Genomic DNA, 16,311 nt, shown 5'->3' with positions numbered 1-16,311 from the left:
TATGACTCCACTGGATTCTTGGCTTTGATTTTTCTCTTTGCTCTTGACATGGGGAGAGGCCAAGGGTCTGGCCTTGGAGTGTTTTCACTTCATTTCCACAGGTGGTGCGAATGGTGATCCGGCACCACGAAGAGCAGCGGCAGAAAGAGGAACGGGCCCGGAGGGAGGAGCAGGCCAAACTGCGCCGAATCGCCTCTGCCATGGCCAAGGATGTTAGGCAGTTTTGGAGCAATGTGGAGAAGGTAGGCAGCAGAGACTGGGAAAGGGAAATGCTTTGGGTTTAATGGGTGGGTAGCATGGTAACAGGAATGATCAGAAATTCTCCTTGAGAGAGTAAATAAATATGATTTCCTGCAATGCTAATGACATTTCTGTTGTGTGTTGGACCTTTCAAGCATTGAGTGCTATGAGAGAATTACAGTGGAAAAATACGGGCCCTGCCTTTGGTGATTGTTAGTAGGACTTTTTGACTTCTCTAGGCCATCTGTCCTTTGCAGGGCATTCAGCATGCTTTTTCTAAAACCTGCCTGTGCCGTTTAACTGCTTAAGTAACATTTAAGTTCTCATTAATTGAATTGCTCCCATATATCAACATTAAGTTGTAATTGTTTCTTAAGTATTATCTGGCTCTGTCTATATTTTCATTCTTGTATCTTTCCAGTTCCTTTCCTTTCCACTTCAAACATTGTTTTGTATATCTATGGCCATTTACACATGCTTTTTCTGCTGCTAGGAATGCTTTTCTCCTTATTTTCACTCAGGGAACACCTACTTAATGTTTATGATTCAGCTCCGGATACATTTGTAAATCTTTCCCCATTGCCTGAGAGTAAAGTAGCTCTTCTCTCTCCTGTACTTCCTTTCTGCTTTCCTTGGAAGCATCCTTAAGGTCGTTTAGCTCTTCCCTCCTGAAAAGCCCGGGCCTAGCATACAGGAGGCTTCTCTAAATGTTGAGTAATAGTACAGAGTAAAAGATTATTTTGGTGATCCCTCCATTTCCTGTTTGTGGCAGGTGGTACAATTCAAGCAACAGTCCCGGCTTGAGGAAAAGAGGAAAAAAGCCCTGGACCTGCACCTGGACTTCATCGTGGGGCAAACTGAGAAGTACTCAGACCTTCTGTCGCAGAGCCTCAACCAGCCGCTAGCCTCCAGCAAGGCTGGTTCTTCCCCTTGCCTTGGCTCTTCCTCAGCTGCCTCTAGTCCTCCACCCCCAGGTTCCCGGATGGATGATGAAGGTGTGTGTCCTCTTTAGCTCTGTTACTCTTCCTCATGTACCCTTTCCAGAGCTGAAAACCCACCCTGTGGCTTGCAGGGCCCCGTGGACTTTGTGACCTTGTTCTCCTGCTATAGATGGGGACTTCCAACCCCAAGAGGAGGAGGAAGAGGATGATGAGGAGACGATTGAGGTTGAGGAACAGCAGGAAGGCAATGATGCAGAGACCCAGAGGCGTGAGATTGAGCTACTTCGTCGTGAGGGTGAACTGCCACTGGAAGAGCTGCTCCGTTCCCTCCCCCCTCAGCTGCTAGGAGGGCCTTCCAGCCCCTCAGGAACTCCCTCATCTCATGAGAGTGACACCCGAGATGGTCCTGAAGAAGGGGGTGAAGAAGAACCCTCTCAGGTGTTGAAGGTATGGCAGATGGGGATAGAAGGTGGATTCAGAGTAGGCGCAGAGGGAGAGCCTCAAAAGGACTGAGTTCTTCTGGTCTGTAAGGTTCATTGTGGTTTTCAGGAGTTCTCCCTGGTCTGAGCAATTGCGCTCTCATTTGAGGATGGATGGGAAAGAATCTGGGTTTGGGCAAGTTACAGCCTGAGATGGGCATATTTCTGATGTGTGGAAGAATATACTGCACTCTTTGGATTGCTGTGTGACCTTGAAAAAATAACATACCTTGGCCCTTGTCACTTCTATGAAATGTCGCTAATACTCATTTGCTGGTTTGGACCTGGGATGGTAACCTTGAAGTCTCTTCTGGACCTAAGCTCTGTTTTTCCATGTGTCTGAGTGCACGGGGTTGTTGTTGGGGGCTGTATTTCTTTTCTAGCACTTTCACAGGTCCTCCCCCAGATCGTGGGGCCAGGATTTGGTAGCTGGTGCTAAAATTGAAAACCCTTGATGATATCTTTGCCCTGGGACTGTGTCAGTGGCAACTGTCAATCGATGGGACAGAGAGTATTCTGACATCTTACTCAGTGTTGGGTCTTTCCCTTGCTGCTCTAACCATAGGCTTTCTCCTTTCTTATCCTCTGCCATTCAGGTAAAACCCCCACCCTCAGTCACACAGCGCAACAAACAGCCTTGGCATCCAGATGAGGATGATGAAGAGTTTACTGCCAATGAGGATGAAGGTCAGACCTGTTCTCAGTCCTGTTGCTTCTTACCCCTTGAATCATCTGAACCTGACGTTTCAGGCTTTTTCACCTCTTCTACTTGGACTGTATGACCTGAACTTCTGTCCCACTTGGTCTTGTTTCATTCTCTTGCCTAGCGGAGGATGAAGAGGATACCATAGCAGCTGAAGAGCAGTTGGAAGGGGAGGTGGATCATGCCATGGAGCTGAGCGAGTTGGCTCGAGAAGGTGACACCAGATGTTTTTACTGAGTATCCACTTGGTCTTTCTGTGCAGAATGCCAGAGATAAAGAGATGAATAAGACACTTTATCCCTCCTGGAAGAACTCTAGATCTAATGACAGATTTATAAGTGAATAGCTATAAATAGAAAATTATGACTGGTTATGGTGGAAATTCGAACATAGTGATGTGAGAGCAAGTGAAGGGAAGAACTGTGGGAATATGATAGTGGCCTTGTTTAACCTGAACCTTAAAGGGGAGATTCATTAGATTGATACCATCCTTGCCAATGAAGGCAGTGCCATCCATGGTTCTGGCCCGTGTTAAGGGGCTTAGCTGAAAGTAGCTGGTGCTGAAAGTAAACTCTTTGCCTCCCCTCTGACCTGGGCCTAGCAGTGTCTGCAGAGCCTGAGGTAAAATGAACTAGCGCCACTCAGACCTCCTGTTTTTCCCCATGAAGCACCTAAAGGCTTACCATTCACTTCTCTTTCAGGTGAGCTGTCTATGGAGGAGTTACTGCAGCGGTATGCAGGAGCCTATGCGTCTGATGCCTCTGCCCCAGGTTCTGGGAGTAGTGAAGAGGAAGATGAGGATGAGGTTGAGGCTAACAGCTCTGACTGTGAACCAGAGGGGGCCACAGAAGCTGAAGAGGCTCCTCAGGAGGATAGTAGCAGTCAATCAGGTGAATGTGTGGTCATGAGGGACGAGCTGGGAAGGGCAGGTACTGGAGGAGCAGCTATGATGAACACTAAGCCTTGGTCTTGTGCTTTAGACTCTGCTGAGGAACAGAGTGAGGATGAGGATGAGGAACATTCGGAAGAGGAAGAAACAAGTGAGAGCTCAGAATCAGAGGAATCCGAGTCTGAGGAATCTGAGGAGTCCCAATCACAGAGCCAAGCAGATGAGGAAGAGGAGGAAGATGATGACTTTGGGGTGGAGTACTTGCTTGCCCGGGATGAAGAGCAGAGTGAGGCAGATGGGGGCAGTGGACCTCCCACCCCAGGGCCCACCACCACTCTAGGCCCTAAGAAAGAAATTACTGACATTGCCGCAGCAGCTGAAAGTCTCCAGCCCAAGGGTTATACCTTGGCCACTACCCAGGTATATCCAGGCCCAAGCTTCTGCTTTCTCAAATCTTCACTTTCTTGTTTCTCAGTGACAGATGCTTCAGTTCCGTTGAGATACCTCTCTTCCTCTCTACCAGGTGAAGACACCCATCCCCTTGCTCCTGCGGGGCCAGCTCCGAGAGTACCAACACATTGGGCTGGACTGGCTGGTTACTATGTATGAGAAGAAGCTTAATGGCATTCTTGCTGATGAGATGGGGTTAGGCAAGACCATCCAGACCATTTCCCTGCTTGCCCACTTGGCCTGTGAGAAAGGTAATTAGGCAGGGCCCTTCTCCTTGGGTCTTCCTGGCCAATTTCCTGAGAAGCTTGTTTAATGACTTCAGCTGCAGCACCATGAAACCCTCTTGCTGCTAAGTAGCTTTATTGAATCTAATCAGTAATTGTATAGAGAGGTCAGTGTGGGCACTGGGATTCTTTTTTATTTTCTCCTTCAATTTTGATTTAGTTGATTTACAATTTTGCATTAGTTTCAGATGTATAGCACAGTGATTTGGTTATACATATATACATAATTGTTTTTCAGATGCTTTTCCTTTTGGGTTATTGTAAGACATTGAATGTAATTTCCTATGCTATATAGTAAATCCTTTTAATATGTTTTACTTGTAGTAGTGCATATCTGTTAATCCCATATTCTTAATTTATCCCTCCTCCTCTTTCCCTTTTGGTAACCATAATTTTGTTTTTTGTGTCTGAGTTTGTTTCTGTTTTGTGAGTTGGGTTTATTTATATTATGGTGCTGTGATTCTTAGGAAGGGACACTGGGACAGAATGTTCACAGTTTATATGTGAGAACCAGAGCTCCAAAGTTTGTATTTCTTAACCATCTTTCATCATTTAAAAAATTCCTTTGCCCCAAATTTCTTCACATCTTTATTTTTTAATGAGGTGTAATTAACATAACATTATATTAGTTTCAGGTGTGCAACATAATGATTCAATATGTGTATACAGTGTAAAATGACAATTATAGTAAGACTAGTTAACACCCATCATCATACATAGTTATAAAACATTTTGGTTTTTCTTGTGATGAGCACTTTTAAGATCTAGTCTCTTGGCAGTACAGTATTATTAACTGCAGTCACTGTGCTGTACATCTTTTAATTCTTTTGCTAAACAGGTAACTGGGGTCCCCATTTGATCATTGTCCCCACCAGCGTGATGTTGAACTGGGAGATGGAGCTGAAACGTTGGTGCCCCAGCTTTAAAATCCTTACTTACTATGGAGCCCAGAAAGAGAGGAAGCTCAAGCGGCAGGTTTGCTCCCCCATGTGATCACTCCCATCCACTGTTGATGCCTCCTATACTTTTAGGTCCTTTCCTCCAATGAATTTCTTTTCCTTCCTTTTCTGTTGCCCTATTCTGCTCCTGGGACTTTTCTCCTAACCTGATTGCTGTCCCTTGAAGACCTTAGGATGTCTTCTTTTTGTTCGTTCTTTTCACCCTACTTTCTGCTACTTTCTCTTGGTACTGCAGGGCTGGACCAAGCCCAATGCCTTCCATGTGTGTATCACATCCTACAAGCTGGTGCTGCAGGACCACCAGGCCTTCCGCCGCAAGAACTGGCGCTATCTTATATTGGATGAGGCTCAGAACATCAAGAACTTCAAGTCACAGCGCTGGCAGTCACTGCTCAACTTCAACAGGTGAAGATGGAGATGTCCAGGATTTGTGGGAGAGTAAACTTGTCCTGAACCCACTCCAGTGTTCTTGCCTAGAGAATCCCAGGGACGGGGGAGCCTGGTGGGCTGCCATTTATGGGGTCGCACAGAGTCAGACATGACTGAAGCGACTTAGCAGCAGCAGCAGACTTCAGCAGCAGTCCTGAAGGGTGGGATGCTTGGAAGGTGGACACTTGGAGGATGTTTTGCTGACCACCCTCCTTCTCATTCCATTTTCCTCTTTGCAGCCAGAGACGCCTGCTCCTGACAGGAACACCCTTGCAAAACAGCCTCATGGAACTGTGGTCCTTGATGCACTTTTTGATGCCCCATGTCTTCCAGTCTCATCGCGAGTTCAAAGAATGGTTCTCTAACCCCCTAACTGGCATGATTGAGGGCAGCCAAGAATACAATGAAGGTCTAGTCAAGCGTCTTCACAAGGTAGGGTCTGTACCAGTTTGTTGAGGGCATGGGGAATAACGAACTAAAGTTCACAGCCAGAAAACCCTTAGGGAGAGGGAAGGCAGTACTGGGCTGAATATACTCAGTTGTCAGGCTGCAGTGTTCCAGTGTCTAACCCATGGCCAGATTGAGTGACTTCATCTTAGCCATCATTCTGCTTTTTTTTTTTTTAATGGTAGCATTTCTCTTTTTATTCCTTGAGTAGAGTAATGCTGAACAGTTTCTGGCTTGGATTTCTCTTTACATGACTTATCACAACTTCATATTTTTGTTGTGTTCCCTTTTTCCTTTTTGGTCTTTTCTGGCTCTTCTCCCTTTGTCCAATGTCCAGCTTTTAAATAACATTTCTCAGCATTCTGATCTTCATACTTTTTTTTTGTCTCTCAGTTTACCTATCTCCTTTGCATACTCATAATTCCTTGACTGTCTAGACCACTCAACCTATATTTAAATTTCTAATGACATTTTTAATTGAAAGTTCCTCTTTTTTAAAATTTGTATTTTTGTTATCTGCCCCCAACCCCTTTGATGATCCCCGTCTCATGGACATTTTTGTACAGAAAACAATAAATGTTTCCATCTCAGCTTGGTGCCATTAGTCTGATATTTTTGGAGTGCAAGAGGGATTTCCCTTTCTCTTTGGCCCCCAGGGCTCACCACCCTGCCCCTCGCCTGGGTAGCTCTTGCCACCCTGCCTGAAAGTTCCTCTTGAACTCACTCTGTTATAAGCCAAATATCTTAAGCTTTATAGCCTGTTATTTCTATTCCATTTTGGTCAGTCATATCATTATTTTGGTAAATCAAACAAAAAACCATTAAGTTTTTCCTAAACTATACCTCCTCCTTTTTAAAATCTTGCAATATTTCAAAAATTATTCCTGTTTTATTGAGTTATAATTGATATACAGCACTGTATAAGCTTAAGCTGTACAACGTAATGATTTGACATATATACATCATGAAATGGTTACCACACTAGGTTTAGTGACACTATCACTCTTCACTTCTTTTCATCTCTCTCTGAACTTCTTCCATGTCAACTTGATGACTAAATCCTAGTCAGATTTTACCTCCTGAGATCTCAGATTTGCCTTTTGTTTTCTGTGCTTCTGTCAGAGTCACATTTATTCTCAGCTTCTCGGCTGAATTTACTTTCATAATCTTATGAATTTACAGTTACTCCTTTAGGAACGTAGTTTGACTCATCCCTTCTGTGTAGTTAGTTGCTCTGTCCTCGGTGCTTCGTTTGTCACGTGTGTTGTGATTATCATCTTTATGTTTGTTTCTTTCATTATAGTAAATTCCTTGAGAGGAGGGCTTACATCTGACTCATCTTTGTGTGGTTGGTTCCTGCTTGCTGCATGGCTGCATGGGTGTTTACTAACGGGCTAAGCCAGGGCTCTTGCTGGTCATCAGGCCAAGACCCAGGGAGAGGGTTCAGCTGGGACACAGTGCCCGCTCTTCTCCTGTCAGCCTCCTGCTTATTTACTTTTAGGTTTTGCGGCCTTTTTTGCTGCGCCGAGTTAAGGTAGATGTTGAGAAGCAGATGCCTAAAAAGTATGAGCATGTTATCCGCTGCCGGCTCTCCAAGCGCCAGCGCTGTCTTTATGATGACTTCATGGCCCAGACCACGTAAGGCAGGACTGAGGGTGGGCCTGGGACCCCAGACTGGAGCAGGAGTGACTGCTAAGGTGCCCTGTTTATTTCTCCTTTCTCTCAGAACTAAGGAGACGCTAGCCACAGGCCACTTCATGAGCGTCATCAACATTCTGATGCAGCTGCGAAAAGTCTGCAATCATCCAAACCTATTTGATCCTCGACCTGTTACCTCCCCCTTCATCACTCCAGGCATCTGTTTCAGCACCGCCTCTCTGGTGCTAAGGGCCACTGATGTGCACCCTCTCCAGGTGAGCAGTTGTCCCCAAGATTATCGCCCTAACCCAACCCTGCACCTCTTTTCTTTAGGCTGGAGTCTGACCTTTAGCATCCTTACTTCCCCTGTCACCTCAGCACTGTTCCAGCTTAATTGTTTTCTAATAACGGTGTCACTTTGGGCAAGGTAACTATTAACTTGTAACCCTGAGTTTGCTTGCCCTTCAAAATAGGGGTTGTAAGGCCTATTCTGCAGTATGTGTGAGAGAATTGTGTTAGTATTTTTTAGAAGTACTTTGCATAATAATTAATACTTAAATATTACTTTGTTTTCCTGCTCCTTCCCTCTTTTTGGCCACTTCCCCCCGAAAATTTTGTTTTCATTACAGTAGAACACACATAAAAAGTTTTGCCATTTTAACCTTTTCTAAGCATATGGTACAATTTCATTAATACATTCATATAGTTATATAGCCATCACTATCATCCATCTTCAGAACTGTCTTCATCTTCCTAAACTGAAACTCCATATTCATTAAATTATAACTCCTCATTCTTCCTCTAGTCCCAGCACCTGGCAGTCACCATTCTACTTTCTGTCTCTATAAATTTACTATTCTAGTATTTCATGTTTCGTGGAATCATAAAGTATTTGTCCTTTTGTTGCTGGCATATTTCACTTAGTAGAATGTTTTCAAGCATGTGTTAGAATTTCCTTCCTTTTTAAAGTTGGCTAATATTCTTTTGTACATGTTTTTGTGTATATGTGTATATTCACATTTATGCACGTTGTTATTTTGTTGTGTTGTAGGACTTTGTGTGTTCTGGATGTTAGGCTCTTATCAGACACATGATTTGCAAATACTGTAATTTTGGTCCCATTCTATAGCTTGCCATTTCACTCTGTTAATAGTGTCCTTTGGTGCAGTCCAGTTTATCAGGTCTTTGCTTTTGCTGTCTGGTATGTTATCCAAGAAGTAGTTGCCAAGTTTCCAAATCTTTGATCCTTTGACACTGTGTTTTTGTATTCCTTCTTATGTCAGCGGATAGACATGGGTCGGTTTGACCTCATTGGCCTGGAGGGTCGTGTCTCTAGATATGAGGCTGACACATTTCTACCCCAATACCGCCTTTCCCGTCGGGTTCTTCTAGAAGTGGCTACTGCTCCTGACCCCCCACCCCGGCCCAAGCCAGTCAAGATGAAAGTCAACAGGTACTAAGGCTGAGGAATAAGGGATGGGTTCCTAAAAAAAAGTAGCTACAGCTGGCTGGGTGGGTTGGGGTGGAAAGTTGGAGGCTAGGCTCGACTGTTTGTATGGGTGGATGAAAAATGGGGGAGAGAATAACTAGAAGATGGTCCTGGGAGAGGCCCTTGTGTTTGTCACTGATCGTTTCCCCCCCTCCCTCTGCTTGGTGCCTTTTGTTTATCGGATTTCTTTCTCTTTTTCTCCTTTGGGTCTTACCTTTCCCTTTTTTGCTTTTATAATCTGCTGATTTCTCTGCCTCATCTTCCTTATTTATTTTTTTTCCTATTCCTTACTCTCCCTCCTCCCCTACCCATCCCCTTGTTTTTTCCTCATAGGATGCTGCAGCCAGTGCCCAAGCAAGAAGGCCGGACAGTGGTGGTTGTGAACAGTCCACGGACCCCGCTGGGCCCTGTCCCAGTCCGACCCCCTCCAGGCCCTGAACTCTCAGCCCAGCCCACCCCTGGCCCAACCCCCCCAGTGCTGCCAGCACCACTGATGGTGTCAGCCTCGCCTTCCGGGCCCCCACTTATTCCAGCATCCCGGCCTCCTGGCCCTGTTCTTTTGCCCCCACTGCAGCCAAACAGTGGGCCTCTCCCCCAGGGTGAGTTGCAAGGGAGCCAGGATGCTGGGGGTACTTCAGGCAGATTGTTCGGATTGGGGGAGAAGTAATGAAATTTAGTGTTTGAGGAGCTGGGTTGGAGAGAGGGGTGTGGTGTTTGATGGGCTACGAAGGATTATGTATGGAGGCTTCTAGGAGCAGGCTAAAGCTTAATTGGTCAAGTTATATCTGACAGGCATTTGCTTTGTGTTTACAGTGTTACCATCCCCTCTGGGGGTCTTAAGTGGGACCTCACGGCCTCCCACACCAACCCTGTCCTTGAAGCCAGCCCCACCTGCCCCTGTTCGCCTGAGCCCTGCCCCACCACCAGGCTCCTCCAACCTGTTGAAGCCGCTTACAGTGCCCCCAGGCTATGCCTTCCCGAATGCTGCTGCCACCACCACCTCCACCAGCACGGTCACTGCTCCCACTACGGCAGCGCCAGCTCCTGCTTCTGCGCCACAGCGCCTCATCCTGTCTCCCGACATGCAAGCTCGCCTGCCCTGTAAGTCCCCAGGGCTCTGTGAGGGTAAAGGACTTGAGCTGGCAGGAAGGCCTGTCTGTGTGCCATGGAGCAAGAGAAGAAAAGCTGGGGGCCAGGCGTGTGTCAGATTCTAGGTAGCTAACATATATTAGGTATCTTGCCAGGCACTGATAATTCATAATCAAGTAAGAGCCCTGAAGTAGTTCACAGTCTCTAGTTGGGGAGGTGACCCAAAGATGAGTAAATAGTGGTCAGTCTAATAGTAGATAATTATTTGGGGTAAAAGGGCAGCACAGTGGGCAGGTGTGTGTGTGTGAGTGATGAGCTCAGGATGGTGGAAGGCTGTTAGAGGATGTAAAGGAGATTGCAGATTAAACAAGCAGGATTGGAAGGAGTAGCATGTCAAAAGCTCAGAGGCTGTAGGTGGAGGCTGAGGTTCTTAGAACATGGTGAATTGAGTGGGGGATGGGTTGGAGAAACTGGAGACTTGCACCTCATGGAGGTATGTGAAATGACATTGAGCAGAGTGAGCCCCACGTACATTAAGCCTCTTCTTTATTTGTAGCAGGTGAAGTGGTCAGCATCGGGCAGTTGGCCTCACTAACACAACGTCCAGTGGCTAGTACAGGGGGAAGCAAACCTCTCACCTTCCAAATCCAGGGCAACAAGCTGACTTTGACTGGTGCCCAGGTGCGCCAGCTTGCTGTGGGGCAGCCCCGCCCGCTGCAAAGTAGGTAAAACCCACCCCCTGTCCTGCCTTTTTCTTCCTCTTCTTTGTCCCTTTGTTTTTGTGGCTCTTTCCAGATGTCAGCCTTTATGTTTTTTCCCCCTAGCTTTTGGTGGGTGTGGCCAAGGGGAATGGTTGAAGGGTTCTTTAGATCAAGATAGGTATGAGGTTATTCTGGAGAAGTTACTCCCTTTCTGTTCTTTCTCTCTTCTCTTGCCCCTGCCTCTGCCCTCCTCCGGCTGATAGCTGCTTCTTTCTCTCTCTCTCTCTTCCCTTAACCCAGGGAATGTGGTGCACCTGGTGTCAGCAGGGGGGCAGCACCACCTCATCAGCCAGCCTGCCCATGTGGCCCTCATCCAGGCCGTGGCCCCGACCCCTGGCCCCACCCCTGTCTCTGTGCTGCCTTCTTCGACCCCCAGCACCACCCCTGCCCCCACTGGCCTCAGCCTTCCGCTTGCTGCTAACCAGGGTGAGGCTTCTGGCCTTCCTACTTACTTAGCCCTTGCTGGCCTTGGTCCTTCCAGGCATGCCCTGGGCTACTGTCTGTCTAGCCTTCCCCAGTGTTGTTGTCCCTTGCCAGTAACTCTGATATCTGTCTGCTACCCTCTCCTGCCCTTGGACTTCTTCCATCCTTTGGGTTTCTTGTTTCTTTTCTACCTTCCCCTCAATGTAGCTTCCTCTTGCAGTGCCACCAACCATGGTGAATAATACAGGCGTGGTGAAGATTGTAGTGAGACAGGCCCCTCGGGATGGACTGACTCCTGTTCCTCCGTTGGCCCCAGCACCCCGACCTCCAAGCTCTGGGCTTCCAGCTGTGTTGACTCCACGCCCCACATTGCCCCCTGGCCGTCTACCCACACCTAGTCTGGGTACTGCCCGGGCTCCCATACCCACATCCACTCTCGTGAGGCCACTTCTCAAGCTGGTCCACAGTCCTTCGCCTGAAGTCAGTGGTGAGTCAAGGTGGCTGATGCCAGAAATTTTTGCTGGGAATGGAGATAGGGTGGCCCAGAGGGTATCCAAGTCACAGTAGATGCTTTCATTATCAGTATACTGGTTTGCAGTGGCCCCCGCTGAGCCCTTGTCTGATTCTAAGATACATTGGTTAGAATCTGGAAGGAAAAGAAATGTTAAATTGTTCGATTCCTTGAATCTTTGAGATCATGGTGTGGGAGTGAAGGTCTTCTGGGAAAAGGTGAACCTTGAGGGTAGGGGAATGGGTGGGACAGGGTAATAGAAGGACCAAGAAAAGAATGGGGGGGCTAACTTATCCTCTGTCTCCACAGCTTCAGCACCCGGAGCTGCTCCCTTGACCATCTCTTCTCCTCTCCCTGTGCCATCCTCACTCCCTGGACCAGCCTCTTCTCCAGTGCCAGTTCCCAACTCCTCTCCCCTTGCTAGTCCTGTGTCTTCTACAGTCTCAGTTCCGGTGTCGTCTTCACTTCCCATCTCTGTCTCCACAACTCTTCCTTCCCCAGCCTCAGCTCCACTCACCATTCCCATCTCAGCCCCCTTGCCTGTTTCGGCTTCGGGCCCAACTCTTTTGACTAATGTGACTCCAACACTGGCACCGGTTGTCTCAGCAGCCCCTGGACCTCCTTCTTTGGCACCAGTTGGGGCTTCTCCATCAGCGTCAGCCTTGACTCTAGGTTTGGCCTCAACTCCATCCCTGTCCCCATCTCAGGCACCTGGTCACCCTCTATTGTTGGCTCCGGCCTCTTCACATGTTCCAGGGTTGAACTCAGCCGTGGCCCCAGCATGTTCACCCGTCCTGGTGCCGGCTTCTGCTCTGGCCAATCCTTTTCCGGCAACACCAAATCCAGCTCCAGCTCAGGCTTCCCTTTTGGCTCCAGCACCTACTGCATCTCAGGCTCTGGCCACCTCTCTGGCTCCCATGGTGGCTCCACAGACAGCAATCCTGGCTCCTTCTCCAGCTCCTCCTCTGGCTCCTCTTCCAGTCCTGGCTCCATCACCAGGTCCTACTTCTGTCCTGGCTTCATCGCAGACTTCGGTTCCAGTTCTGGCTTCATCGTCTACTCCAGGAACACCTTTAGCCTCAGCCTCCTCATTGGGGCCAGCCCCAGCTGCTGCGCTGGCTCCATCATCAGCTCAAACTATGGTACCAGCCCCAGTTCCATCACCTCTTCCGAGTCCAGCTTCTACGCAGACACTGGCTTTACCCCCCGCTTTAGCATCCACTCTTGGCGGCTCGTCTCCATCTCAGACACTCTCTTTGGGAACTGGGAACCCTCAAAGTCCCTTTTCAGCTCAGACGTTGTCATTGACTCCAGCATCATCCCTAGTACCAGCTCCAGCCCAAACACTGTCTTTGGCACCAGGACCACCATTGGGTCCATCTCAGACGCTGTCTTTGGCTCCAGCACCCACTCTGGCTCCAGTTTCTCCGATGGGCCCAGCCCCAGCTCACACGCTGACTTTGGCTCCAGTATCATCATCTGCTTCACTCCTGGCCCCAGCTTCAGTGCAGACACTGACTTTGAGCCCTGCCCAAGTTCCGGTGCCCACCTTGGGCCCAGCAGCAGCTCAGACTCTGGCATTGGCCCCAGCCTCAACACAGAGCCCAGCTTCCCAGGCATCTTCCCTTGTGGTTTCGTCATCTGGCGCCGCTCCCTTGCCTGTCACCATGGTATCCCGGCTACCTGTTTCCAAGGATGAGCCCGAAACACTGACATTACGCTCTGGTCCCCCCAGCCCTCCCTCCACTGCTACCTCGTTCAGTGGTCCCCGACCTCGACGCCAGCCCCCACCACCACCTCGTTCCCCTTTCTATCTGGTAAGTTTTACTGTCTCAAAGGAGAGGGGACAGGAAACTGAATTCTTTTGGAGTATTGCTATAGAGTGGATGGAACAAAATAATGTCACTTTTATCTTGGTAAATTACAAAGCCTGTTTTTTTTGGACCTAATACTTGAATGCCACTGGACAGAGCCCTCCCCTGGGCCTTTACTCTTATCTGTAAAATGGGAATAATAATTCAGGTCCTACTTTTCACAGAGGAATAGTTGAGGACATAATGTGCTTTTAAAACTATTAATCACTGATGTGTTCAAGGCTTTTTTGTTACATTTGGTCTCTGGTTCTTGTTTACTCTTGAGTTAGTGTTGACATATAATTGCCCCATTTTACAGATGAAACTAGCTCATTAAATGATGTTTTAAAATTTATACAACTTGTGAGAATACAAATGTGCTGACTCTACTGCTTTCTCTTCTGCACAAGAGGCAGTCTCAGAGACAGGAAGATTTTTCTCAGTTGATCACCATCGATATTTGAACTTATAAGGGATAAAGGACACCATGGAATACAGTTCCCTAAAGATCATGAGCCTTGCTGTAGTGTTTTACCTTCATGGTGATTAAGTGGGCAATAAAAATAACTTTTTTCTGTCCCTTTATGAGCTTTCTGGTAGCCATTTTTTTTCTGTCATGTATATAGTTCTATGTATGTTTGGTTGAGTTCAAGTTGCAACACAGAGTAAGTAACCCATGACCTAATAAGGAGAAAGATCTAGGGAGTCTTTCCAGGTCCTCTTGTATTTTTCTCCCGCTGATAATAGAGCTGCTGCTCTATTATTATGCTCTATTATCTATTATTCTTTGCCTCAGCCCCAGTCCCCCACCCTCCATCAGTGCCACTGACTCCACCTTTGGTCTTCCTCTAATGCTGCCAGGTTGGTCTGGCTTTTTGGAATCAGAGAGGAAAGCCTAGATCTTAGCCCAAGGGTACAACCCCATAATCTGTGTTTTACTTTCATAGCTCTGCAAGTATTAATAGGTAGCAGCTTCTTGACACTTTTTTAAAGAAGTTTGAGATATAAATCACATACCATACAGTTCTCCTATTTAAACCATACAATTTATTGACTTCTAGTATATTCACAGAGTTATGCACCTGTGACCATGGCCAACTTGAGAACCATTTGCATGTTCTGTAAAGAAAACCCCACACTTAGCCATCGTCCTTAATACTTTCCTTTTCTCCTAACTCTAAATAACCACTAGCCTACTTAATGTCGTACTTATTGAGTCATATATAGTCTTTTGTGACTGGCTTCTTTCACTTATTTTAATGTTTTTGAGGTTCATCCATGTTATGCTATAACTGAGTTATATGTGTATATACAACAGTACTTCATTTTAAAAAAAAATTGTTGAATAATATTCCATTGTATGGGTATACCATATTTTATATATCTGTTGATCAGTTGATTGGGGGACATTTGGTTTGTTTCTTCTTTTTGGCTGTTATGAATAATGCTGCTATGAACATTCATGTATAAGATTTTGTATCTTTTCATGTGTTTTCATTTATATTGGATGTAACTTTAGAAGTGGAATTGCTGGGGTATGGTAACTGTGTTTGACTGAAGAATTGACAAATTTGTTTTCCAAAGTGGCTGTACCATTTTAAATTCCCTAGCGCTTGTGGGGGTTTGAGATTCTCTACATCTTTGCCAAAAACTTGTTGTCTGTCTTTTTGATTATATCCATCCTAGTGGGTTTGAAGTGGTGCCTTGTGGTTTTGATTTGCATTTCCCTGATCATTAATGATGTTGAGCATCTTTTCAGAGGTTGTTAGCCATTTGTATATTCTTCTTTGAAGAAATGTCTATTCAGATCCTTTCCCTTTTTTAATGGGGTTATTTTGTTTCTTTCTGTTACTGATATGTAAGATTTCTTTATGTATTCTGGATACAAATCCTTTTTCAGATAGATGATTTGCAAATATTGTTTCCTTTGCTACTACTGTTGAGAGCTGGCCTTAATGATTTTTCCCTCTAAGATGCTTTCCTTCCTCACTTAGACCACCAAAAGCCAAGAGGTCAAGCTTAAGATAGCAGTCAGGAAGGGAAATTTGGGACACTGCTTTTTTTCAGGACCATCATGTAGATTCTAGTCTTCATTATTTGTGCATTCCAGTAACAGATATTTATTGAGAGCCTACTTTGTGCCAGATAACAAGCTGAATATTAGATGAATACGATGAGCAAGATCAGATATTTTTCATGTTATATAGGGCTTACAGTTTAGTGGATAGAAGATGTTAAAGAATTATAGCCATGTAAAACTCCAAGAGTGAAAAGTGCTACAAGAGTTAGGTGACTTGATAGCCTGTGAAACTGGAAGCACAAAAGATGGGAAAGGATTGGGTCAGAATCATACAGATGTTCTGCCACCGGGAAAAATCTCCCCTCCCCTTTTCTCTCTCAGGGTGATGGTACCTAGATGTCTGGGTAGCTGTTCCCATCCCACCGCGTTCCAGTCTAACCTTTGACAGAGACCTGGCATGGATTTGGTTAGCATGCCTGCATCCTGCTCAGTGCTTTGAGGAGGGATTTTAGTCATTGTTTTGGATCTACCACAAGAAGATAAATTAGGGTATCCTGGAGTTAAGTGTTTTATGGGAAAATCCACACATATCATCCATTCTATAAGTTGATCGAATATACGGATCTTAATTTTGAGTATTCAGACATCTGCTTTGGTAGCATACAGGGAAGATCAGTTTTCTCTTTCAGAGAAGTCATTTCATTCA

General features: G+C 46.3%; 1 protein-coding gene and 1 non-coding gene across 4 annotated transcripts in view; both read left to right on the top strand.

The window, feature by feature from the left end:
* SRCAP (Snf2 related CREBBP activator protein) overlaps positions 1 to 16,311 on the top strand; it is a 30,461-nt gene that overhangs the window by 5,874 nt on the left and 8,276 nt on the right. For 2 of the 3 annotated variants that reach the window (XM_070362651.1, XM_070362652.1), the window contains exons 6-25: positions 102 to 242; positions 1,013 to 1,235; positions 1,351 to 1,628; positions 2,257 to 2,347; positions 2,488 to 2,577; positions 3,065 to 3,253; positions 3,344 to 3,672; positions 3,776 to 3,953; positions 4,825 to 4,961; positions 5,181 to 5,350; positions 5,614 to 5,806; positions 7,323 to 7,459; positions 7,548 to 7,734; positions 8,743 to 8,912; positions 9,282 to 9,547; positions 9,762 to 10,049; positions 10,594 to 10,758; positions 11,039 to 11,224; positions 11,442 to 11,708; positions 12,042 to 13,549. In XM_070362651.1, coding sequence (XP_070218752.1) covers positions 102 to 242; positions 1,013 to 1,235; positions 1,351 to 1,628; positions 2,257 to 2,347; positions 2,488 to 2,577; positions 3,065 to 3,253; positions 3,344 to 3,672; positions 3,776 to 3,953; positions 4,825 to 4,961; positions 5,181 to 5,350; positions 5,614 to 5,806; positions 7,323 to 7,459; positions 7,548 to 7,734; positions 8,743 to 8,912; positions 9,282 to 9,547; positions 9,762 to 10,049; positions 10,594 to 10,758; positions 11,039 to 11,224; positions 11,442 to 11,708; positions 12,042 to 13,549 — 5,193 coding nt within the window. The remainder of the gene's footprint in view (positions 1 to 101; positions 243 to 1,012; positions 1,236 to 1,350; positions 1,629 to 2,256; positions 2,348 to 2,487; positions 2,578 to 3,064; positions 3,254 to 3,343; positions 3,673 to 3,775; positions 3,954 to 4,824; positions 4,962 to 5,180; positions 5,351 to 5,613; positions 5,807 to 7,322; positions 7,460 to 7,547; positions 7,735 to 8,742; positions 8,913 to 9,281; positions 9,548 to 9,761; positions 10,050 to 10,593; positions 10,759 to 11,038; positions 11,225 to 11,441; positions 11,709 to 12,041; positions 13,550 to 16,311) is intronic. The other variant, XM_070362653.1, reaches the window with a different exon arrangement.
* On the top strand, positions 2,040 to 2,170 carry LOC138985678 (small nucleolar RNA SNORA30/SNORA37 family). The gene has a single exon (XR_011462719.1). It is a non-coding gene; the product is annotated as a small nucleolar RNA SNORA30/SNORA37 family (small nucleolar RNA).

The sequence above is a fragment of the Bos mutus genome, chromosome 25 (genome assembly GCF_027580195.1).
Source record: "Bos mutus isolate GX-2022 chromosome 25, NWIPB_WYAK_1.1, whole genome shotgun sequence".
NCBI classification, from domain to species: Eukaryota; Metazoa; Chordata; class Mammalia; order Artiodactyla; family Bovidae; genus Bos; species Bos mutus.
The sequence above is the reverse complement of the archived record's forward strand: the minus strand, read 5'-3'. Positions and strand labels throughout refer to the sequence as shown.